At 46.3% G+C, this 9,878-nt stretch overlaps 1 protein-coding gene across 1 annotated transcript in view; it reads right to left on the bottom strand.

Annotated features, from left to right (window-relative positions):
* Positions 1-6,285: 6,285 nt before the first annotated feature.
* DPT (dermatopontin) overlaps positions 6,286-9,878 on the bottom strand; it is an 86,738-nt gene continuing 83,145 nt past the window's right edge. The window contains exon 4 of the mRNA XM_063955660.1: positions 6,286-8,345. Coding sequence (XP_063811730.1) covers positions 8,279-8,345 — 67 coding nt within the window. The 3' untranslated portion in view covers positions 6,286-8,278. The remainder of the gene's footprint in view (positions 8,346-9,878) is intronic.

Here is a 9,878-nt window from a genome sequence, read left to right as displayed (position 1 = left end):
CCAAAAAAAGGGGTATTATGTTCGGTGAGGAAAAACTACCTGTAGTTTTCCTGAATCTGAGAAATTAAATGAGGTGTGTGATGATGCGTGGGTTTCCCCCGATAACAACTGATAATTTCTAAAATGTTATTGGCATTATATCCTTTCCCGCCAGAGGTTAGGGTGCGTTGGGAAACACCCCCTAGGGTGGATAAAGCGCTCACACGCTTGTAAGGGCTCTACCTTCGCCTGAGATGGCCGCCCTTAAGGATCCTGCTGATAGAAAGCAGGAGGGTATCCTAAAAGGTATTTACACACATACTGGTGTTATACTGCGACCAGCAATCGCCTCAGCCTGGATGTGCAGTGCTGGGTTGGCGTGGTCGGATTCCCTGACTGAAAATATTGATACCCTAGATAGGGACAGTATATTTTTGCCTATAGAGCATTTAAAAGATGCATTTCTATATATGCGTGATGCACAGCGGAATATTTGCCGACTGGCAACAAGTCTAAGCGCGTTGTCCATTTCTACCAGTAGGGGGTTATGGACACGTCAGTGGTCAGGTGATGTGTATTCCAAACGGCATTTGGAAGTATTGCTTTATTAAGGGAGGAGTTATTTGGGGTCGGTCTTTCAGACCTGGTGGCCACGGCAACAGCTGGGAATTCCACGTTTGTACCCCAGGTCGCCTCTCAACATGAGAAGACGCCGTATTATCAGGCGCAGTCTTTTCGTGGACAAGCGGGCAAAAGGTTCCTCATTTCTGCCCCGTGACAGAGGGAGAGGAAAAAGGCTGCAGAAATCAGCCAGTTCCCAGGAACAGAAACCCTCTCCCGCCTCTGCCAAGCCCTCAGTATACGCTGGGGCTTTACAAGCAGAATCAGGCACGGTGGGGGGCCCGTCTCAATGAATTTCAGCGCGCAGTGGGCTCACTCGCAAGTAGACCCCTGGATCCTTCAGGTGATATCTCAGGGGTACAAATTAGAATTCGAGACGTCTCCCCCTCGCCGTTTCCTAAAGTCGGCTTTACCGATGTCTCCTTCTGACAGGGAGACAGTTTTGGAAGCCATTCACAAGCTGTATTCCCAGCAGGTGATAATCAAGATACCCCTCCTGCAAGGAACGGGGTATTATTCCACACTGTTGTGGTACCGAAGCCGGACGGCTCGGTGAGACCGATTCTAAATCTAAAATCTTTGAACACTTACGTACAGAGGTTCAAATTCAAGATTGAGTCACTCAGAGCAGTGATTGCGAACCTGGAAGAAGGGGACTACATGATGTCTCGGGACATCAAGGATGCTTACCTTCATGTCAAAATTTACCCTTCTCACCAAGGATACCTCAGGTTTATGGTACAGAACTGTCACTATCAGTTCAGACGCTGCCGTATGGATGGTACACGGCACCCCGGGTCTTTACCAAGGTAATGGCCGAAATGATGATATTCCTTCGAAGGAAGTGAATTTTAGTTATCCCTTACTTGGACAATTCCCTGATAAGGGTAAGATCCAGGGAACAGTTGGAGGTCGGTGTAGCACTATCTCAGGTAGTGTGGCGGCAGCACTATTGGATTCTCAATATTCCAAAATCGCACCTGGTTCCGACGACGTGTCTTCTGTTCCTAGGGATGATCCTGGACACAGTCCAGAAAAAGGTGTTTCTCCCGGAGGAGAAAGCCAGGGAGTTATCCGAGCTAGTCAGGAACCTCCTAAAACCGAGCCAAGTCTCAGTGCATCAATGCACCAGGGTTCTGGGTAAAATGGTGGCTTCCTACGAAGCAATCCCATTCGGCAGATTCCACGCAAGAACTTTCCAGTGGGACCTGCCGGACAAATGGTCCGGGTCGCATCTTCAGATGCATCAGCGGATAACCCTGTCACCAAGGACAAGGGTGTCCCTCCTGTGGTGGTTGCAGAGTGCTCATCTTCTAGAGGGCCGCAGATTAGGCATTCAGGACTGGGTCCGGGTGACCACGGATGCCAGCCTGCGAGGCTGGGGAGCAGTCACACAGGGAAGGAATATCCAGGGCTTATGGTCAAGCCTGGAGTCATCACTTCACATAAATATCCTGAAGCTAAGGGACATTTACAATGCTCTAAGCTTAGCAAGACCTCTGCTTCAAGGTCAGCCGGTGTTGATCCAGTCGGACAACATCACGGCAGTCACCCACGTAAACAGACAGGGTGGCACAAGAAGCAGGAGGGCAATGGCAGAAGCTGCAAGGATTCTTCGCTGGGCGGAAAATCATGTGATAGCACTGTCAGCAGTATTCATCTCGGGAGTGGACAACTGGGAAGCAGACTTCCTCAGCACGACCTCCACCCGGGAGAGTGGGGACTTCACCCAGAAGTCTTCCACATGATTAAAAACTTGACAGGTATTGCGCCAGGTCCAGGGACCCTCAGGCAATAAGCTGTAGACGCTCTGGTAACACCGTGGGTGTACCAGTCAGGGTATGTGTTCCCTCCTCTGCCTCTCATACCCAAGGTACTGAGATTGATAAGATGGAGAGGAGTAAGCACTATATTCGTGGTTCCGGATTGGCCAAGAAGGACTTGGTAACCGGAACTTCAATAGATGCTCACGGAGGATCCGTGGCCTCTACCTCTAAGAAGGGACCTGATCCAGCAAGGACCCTGTCTGTTCCAAGACTTACCGCGGCTGCGTTTGACGGCATGGCGGTTGAACGCCGGATCCTGAAGGAAAAAAGGCATTCCGGATGAAGTCATCCCTATCCTGATCAAAGCCAGGAAGGATGTAACCGCAAAAACATTATCACCGCAATTGGCGAAAATATGTTGCGTGGTGCGAGGCCAGTAAGGCCCGACGGAGGAAATTCAACTGGGTCGATTCCTACATTTCCTGCAAACAGGAGTGTCTATGGGCCTGAAATTGGGGTCCATTAAGGTTCAAATTTCGGCCCTGTCAATTTTCTTCCAAAAAGAACTAGCTTCAGTCCCTGAAGTTCAGACGTTTGTAAAAGGGGTACTGCATATACAGCCTCCTTTTGTGCCTCCAGTGGCACTTTGGGATCTCAATGTAGTTTTGGGTTCCAAAAGTCACATTGGTTTGAACCACTTAAATCTGTGGAGTTAAAATATCTCACATGGAAAGTGGTCATGCTGTTGGCCCTGGCCTGGGCCAGGCGCGTGTCAGAATTGGCAGCTTTATCCTGAAAAAGCCCTTATCTGATTTTCCATTCGGACAGGGCGGAATTGAGGACTCGTCCTCAGTTTCTCCCCAAGGTGGTTTCAGCGTTTCACCTGAACCAACCTATTGGTGGTGCCTGCGGCTACTAGGGACTTGGAGGCCTCCAAGTTGCTAGACGTTGTCAGTGCTCTGAAAATATATGTTTCCAGGACGGCTGGAGTCAGGAAATCTGACTCGCTGTTTATCCTGTATGCACCCAACAAGCTGGGTGCTCCTGCTTCTAAGCAGACTATTGCTCGTTGGATTTGTAGTACAATTCAGCTTGCACATTCTGTGGCAGGCCTGCCACAGCCAAAAATCTGTAAATGCCCACTCCACAAGGAAGATGGGCTCATCTTGGGCGGCTGCCCGAGGGGTCTCGGCTTTACAACTTTGCCGAGCAGCTACTTGGTCAGGAGCAAATACGTTTGTAAAATTCTACAAAATTGATACCCTGGCTGAGGAGGACCTGGAGTTCTCTCATTTGGTGCTGCAGAGTCATCCGCACTCTCCCGCCCGTTTGGGAGCTTTGGTATAATCCCCATGGTCCTTACGGAGTCCCCAGCATCCACTTAGGACGTTAGAGAAAATAAGAATTTACTTACCGATAATTCTATTTCTCGTAGTCCGTAGTGGATGCTGGGCGCCCATCCCAAGTGCGGATTGTCTGCAATACTGGTACATAGTTATTGTTACCAAAAAAAAAAAAATCGGGTTATTGCTGTAGTGTGCCATCTTTTCTAGAGGCTCCTCTGTTATCATGCTGTTAACTGGGTTTAGATCACGAGTTGTACGGTGTGATTGGTGTGGCTGGTATGAGTCTTACCCGGGATTCAAAATCCTTCCTTATTGTGTACGCTCGTCCGGGCACAGTATCCTAACTGAGGCTTGGAGGAGGGTCATAGGGGGAGGAGCCAGTGCACACCAGGTAGTTCTAAAGCTTTACTTTTGTGCCCAGACTCCTGCGGAGCCGCTATTCCCCATGGTCCTTACGGAGTCCCCAGCATCCACTACGGACTACGAGAAATAGAATTATCGGTAAGTAAATTCTTATTTTTTTTTTTAAGTGCTTGGAAAAGCACATACTCTATTTGCCTATTCACCATTCATCACGTGTGAACACAAAAATAGTTACAATGGATGTTTATGGACAGTATATTACCTATATACACAAGCCTTGACATAGAAAAAGGAAACAAACTGCATTTAAGATCAGTATGGTGATAGATAATATATAGAGAACATGCCTTACGTATTTTTAGCTTTGTCTATACTTAATTCACAGTACAGTATGGAGGCAGAGACTTCTCCTTATAGAAAGCTTAGATTCCATATGTCCCTCTTTCCGAGAACATTTGCTTGTTTTCTCAGGATTCAGATAAATTAGGCGTCAGAACGATGTGTAGCTGGCGAATATGCTGACCAACATATGGGGCTGGATGGAATGACACCCAAGTTTGGCAGCCTTGCGGGATGCCGGCTGAACTCTGATGTTTTTTTTTTTTAATGGGGCAATCACTTACAAGGCAAAACCATGCCCGGAATGATCACTCGTTCCATCCTTCATTACACTGTACTTGGTCGCATGCGATATGTTTCAATTGGTTATGCCACATGGCCAGCCAGAAGAAATTGCATGCAACCTGTAGGCGCGCGCAATCGGGCATAGGCACTGCCTGATATGTCTTCCTATTCGTCCAGATATCTGCCAGGTGTGTACCTACCCTTAGGGACATAGAAACATTGGTGGATTTTATGGACTGAGGAAACGTTAAGCAACTTGTGTCCAGATTTTTCTTTTCAAAATGCTGTGTGCCCTATCCAGGTGTACTGTGCACGAGTGGTCATAAATGTCTAAATATGTTTTAAATGAAACATCTGATTGGCAAAATATGTTGTTGCTATATAAATAAGGGTAAAAAAAATGACGTTCTGAGCTTTCCAAGCATTAATTAAATGGGCTAATTCTTCTTGGCCAATAGGTAGCCTCTAAAAGTTGCCTGTTCTGTTAAGTGAAAGCATAATAATGCTAGACGCACACAGAGCAATGGTCTAACATCATTCCATGTTAATCTGCCTGTGTGTGTCCAGCTGACACTGCATGTGGCAGCTGGGTTAGTCCGTTTGTATTGTTCAGAGTGGTCTATTATTGCCCAATAATGAATCTTAAACAATTGTCCAAGTCAACCACAATCCAGTTAGATGGAAATTTTACAAGTCTTGTTCACCTGTGACCTTACTGCATGCTTGGTCATTAGCTGCTGTGCCCCTTGGTTCATGTGTGGGATTTGGCCAGTCTGGCCTCACATGCAGTACCAGTCAAAAGTTTGGACTACAATGTAGAAAATAATGAAAATAAATAAAAACCATTGAATGAGAAGGTGTGTCCAAACTTTTGACTGGTACTGTATGTTTAGCCAAACTGTCTGCAGACCCAAACGTTCATACAGTATGTTCTATTTAAATGTTTAATTTCCTCTGCAGAGCAGGGCCCTCTTTCCTCTTGTTGTCAAAGCCATCTTCTCGACACATTTCACTCGCAGCTCTCTCCTACTCAGCGACAATCTTTACCCGCTTTTTCTCCTGCTGGTAAAGGCTCATCTCTATCTGTGGCCACCAGCTCCTACAGTAATAGTACGCTGATCACTGACTCGCTACTTACATCTAAGCTGCATTATGTTTTGAGATTTGTGCTGCTCTTTGTTACCTGTACTCTATTTTTGTTATTTAGTTACTGTAATGCTAAGTTTTGTCTCCCTGTACTGTCCCTTGTACGGCGCTGCGAAACACTTGTGGCACCTTATAAATAAAATGTAATAATAATAATAGAATGTGTAAATGAGGACAAGTTTCTCTTGAGCGTCTCTGATTTTCCGCTACACTAAGGGCACACGTATTAATTAGCTGTAACGTGACACAAAGGGGAACACTTCAGTGAGTGATATTCACCTTTTTGATTACTTTGGAATAGTCACATTTATATAGTACGGTCACTCTAAAAATTGTCTCAGCAATTTATTTTTATCTATACGTGTTAAATGAAGTAACCTATATACACAAATGCTTACCAACAAACATTATACCATGCATTAAGTCATTAATCTAATACATACACTTAGTAATTGTTTATTAAAGGAAAACAGTTCATCACAAGAGAAAATGGTATGACAAGTAAGGGTATATATTGTATCTTACCTGAAACAAAAGTGCACGTTTGTGAATTGTTACATATATAATATACTTTAATACTGACTGCTACTTGTAGTATCATAACACAGATAGAGCTTTGTGCTGTCCTGCAAACTACTGACAGTTCTGTGTGTATACATCTTAGTAAAAAAATAATATATTCTTACATTTAAGAGGTTCAGATGAGGTGAAAATGGGATGCGGTCAAGATCCCGGCAGACGCGATCCCGGCGGTCGGAATACCGACACCGGGATCCCGACCGGCACAATCCTGACATATTCTCCCTCTGTGGGTGCCGAGTGTAGCGATGCACCGTGCCTGCTGCGTAGCGAGCGCAGCGAGCCCGCAAGGGGCTGCATTGCGCTCGCCCCCCTGTCGGGATTGTGCTGGTCGGGATCCCGGTGTCGGTATTCCGACCGCCGGGATCCCATCCGCCGGGATCTTGTACTGATCCCGTGAAAATATGTACTGCAATGTAGGGGATGTAGTTGGGTTACCGGCGTTCAGGATCCCGGCAGTCAGAATGCTGGCGCCGGAATCGCGACACCTGACAGAATGCCGACGCCGGCATTCTGAACGTAAGTATGCCGGGGAGAGTGTAGGGTTAGGCTGCGGGGGGAGGTTTAGGTCTAGGCTGTGGAAAGGGAGGGTTAGGGATAGGCTGCGGAGAGGGCAGGTTAGGGTTCGGCTGCGAGGGGGGGGATTAGTGTTAGGCTGTGGAAAGGGAGGGTTAGGGATATGCTGCAGAGAGGGCAGGTTAGGGTTCGGCTGCGAGGGGGGGGATTAGTGTTAGGCTGTGGAAAGGGAGGGTTAGGGATATGCTGCAGAGAGGGCAGGTTAGGGTTCGGCTGCGAGGGGGGATTAGGGTTAGGCTGTGGAAAGGGAGGGTTAGGGATATGCTGCAGAACGGGCAGGTTAGGGTTCGGCGGAGAGGGGGGGGATTAGGGTTAGGCTGTGGAAAGGGAGGGTTAGGGATAGGCTGCGGAGAGGGCAGGTTAGGGTTCGGCTGCGAGGGGGGATTAGGGTTCGGCTGTGGAAAGGGAGGGTTAGGGATATGCTGCAGAGAGGGCAGGTTAGGGTTCGGCGGAGAGGGGGGGGATTAGGGTCAGGCTGTGGGAAGGGAGGATTAGAATTAGCGGTACCTGCCTCCTGCACCCCTGTCGGAATTTCAAGCAGTCGGGATGCCAGTGTCGGTATTCTGACCGCCGGCATCCTGACTCCCAGTATCCCATACCCAACTCCAATGTAGGGCTTCCATTTTACAGTGGCTCATGTAATCAGACATTGGCTACACTAGAGCGGCCAAGCTGAGATAGAATTGGCTGCCACTGGTTAAAGAACGTTATTGCTCTTTATATTGTTGTATTATACATAGCGGAGTTAGTAAAAGCTGCTCAGTTTCTTGTACATATGTATACCATACTAAGTACAGCATGAATACGTGTAACAGATCATTAATAATACTCTTAACTGATAAATATTATAGTGGTTTTCACAGTTAACTTTTTTTCCTGCTATAATAATCTTGAATGTTTCTATTGTATCCTTGAACAATGACTTATATTTGCATGTATAAATGTAGCCATAAAGCACATGATTTAAGCCTGACAATCTGAATGGTGAGCGCCATTGTGAGGTATGTCCTTCTCACTGTGTCGGGCAGGTGCACGTGACAATACAGTGGTGCTTTAGAGGATGGAAAGGGGGTTGGTGGTGACCTAGGGCGTCAGATGTGCTAGTTACGCCCATGAAAGGTGCCCATCATGATGCCGCCATGCACAATTTCTCTGTTATGCATAGAGTACAGAAACTATATTTGATATTAAAACAATTAGACAAAGAAGAACAGAAATTAAAATATAATAAAGCCTTTTGAATATCCAATGTTGACGGAGCATTCTGTCAGGTTTATTCTAGAAGTTTTCAAATTCACAGTTAAAGTCGGTCATTCTGCAAACGATATACTTCCACTGACGATCCCTTGAAAAATGAAAAAATAAATAAAAATGTAAGAAGGAAAATAAGACATGCTTGTTTACATGACTCTGCTTTAGTGATATGTTACTGTAGGGTGGTACATTGTGGGAGCGGCCAATATCAGCCCACTCATGTATTTAGACTGAAAGTAAAACAAAAAAAGTATAATATATGAATCTATTTTACAAACACCGTCCTTACCTCAGTGTACCGTGCTGTATAATGTGTCAATGCTTTGTAAAGAAACACATGACAATAATTATATATTTTTTGATTTTTATCTCTGGGGCAAAAAAAAAAAAAAACTTAATCGTAAAATGCATTAATTAGTGCTGCTGTGGGGTCCTTATATAGAAACTTGGGATGACTCCCACCGACAACTTTACTGAATCTTTTTGAGTCTACTAATTGGTACTTGTATAGGAGAATTTGCTCTTCTTAGCTATTTTTATGGATCAATTGTATATATATAATCCTTGCTATCAGTGGGGGATTCGGGGGGGGGGGGGGGGGGGCACCAAGGCACGTACCCTCCCTGTCGTTTAGAAGATGTTTTATTATAATGCAGCAATTCGGCTCGAGAGTGGCACAGTGTCCAGTCGCCCGTACACTCAGGATCTCCAGCCATGTAAAGAGACCCCGCAACTGATACTGTCTCCTGGGCTCCAGACGGAGCGTGAAGGTATTTTTTTTTCTTTTGGGGGGGGTTGGCCAGCCATAGTACCTCTTAGCCTGCATTTGTCACAGTGGAATCTCATTTGGACCATGCAAATATAAATTCTTCCAGCCAGGAACACCTGGTTTGTCACATGTAGTTATGTAGTACATATGGTACCAAACTTTTTTTTTACTATTTGTACAGTAAGTTGGAAAATTTGTCCTGGAGATGTCTGACTTTTTTTTTTAATTGCAAACACACATGCTCCTACAATTGCCTTGTCTTGATTTCTTTTTTAACAAATACATTAAAAACTAAAATTTGCTGCTTGCATTAATATCTAGGCACCCACTGCCTATCACCCTCTTCCTGGTGTCACCCCTGCCTGTCTCCATTACCCACTACCTCTAACCCTCTACCTGGCATCACTTATTGCCTCTCAGTCACTACCTGTCACCCTCTCCCTCTCACCCACTGCCTGTCACCCTCTCCCTGGTGTCACCCAATGCCTCTCTCCGTCACTCTCTCCCTGCCACTTACTGCCTCTCTTGTCACCTTCACTCTGTCACCCTCTGCCTCTCCCTAGCATCACCCTGGCTTCACCCACTGCCTTTCCAAATATCACCCACTGTCTCTCCCTGTCTTCAGAAAAGCAGTCAGGAGCTGAGCAGTGCTGTGTGAGGGAAGTGGCGCCAGGAGGGGGAATAGAGACTGTCACTTGGAGGCCAAAGCCTGGATGTGACTGCTGAAAGGATTGGGTGAGGACTGAGGAGACAAAGGTTGGCATGGGCTGGGGAGTCGGTGAGGAGACTGGAATAATGGGAGTGGGTGAGGAAGTGTGATGAAAACGAGGGCATAGCTTGTAGATATGGCATTCT

This window comes from Pseudophryne corroboree, chromosome 2 (genome assembly GCF_028390025.1).
Source record: "Pseudophryne corroboree isolate aPseCor3 chromosome 2, aPseCor3.hap2, whole genome shotgun sequence".
In the NCBI taxonomy this organism is placed as follows: Eukaryota; Metazoa; Chordata; class Amphibia; order Anura; family Myobatrachidae; genus Pseudophryne; species Pseudophryne corroboree.
This window is presented reverse-complemented; position numbering and strand designations above follow the sequence as displayed.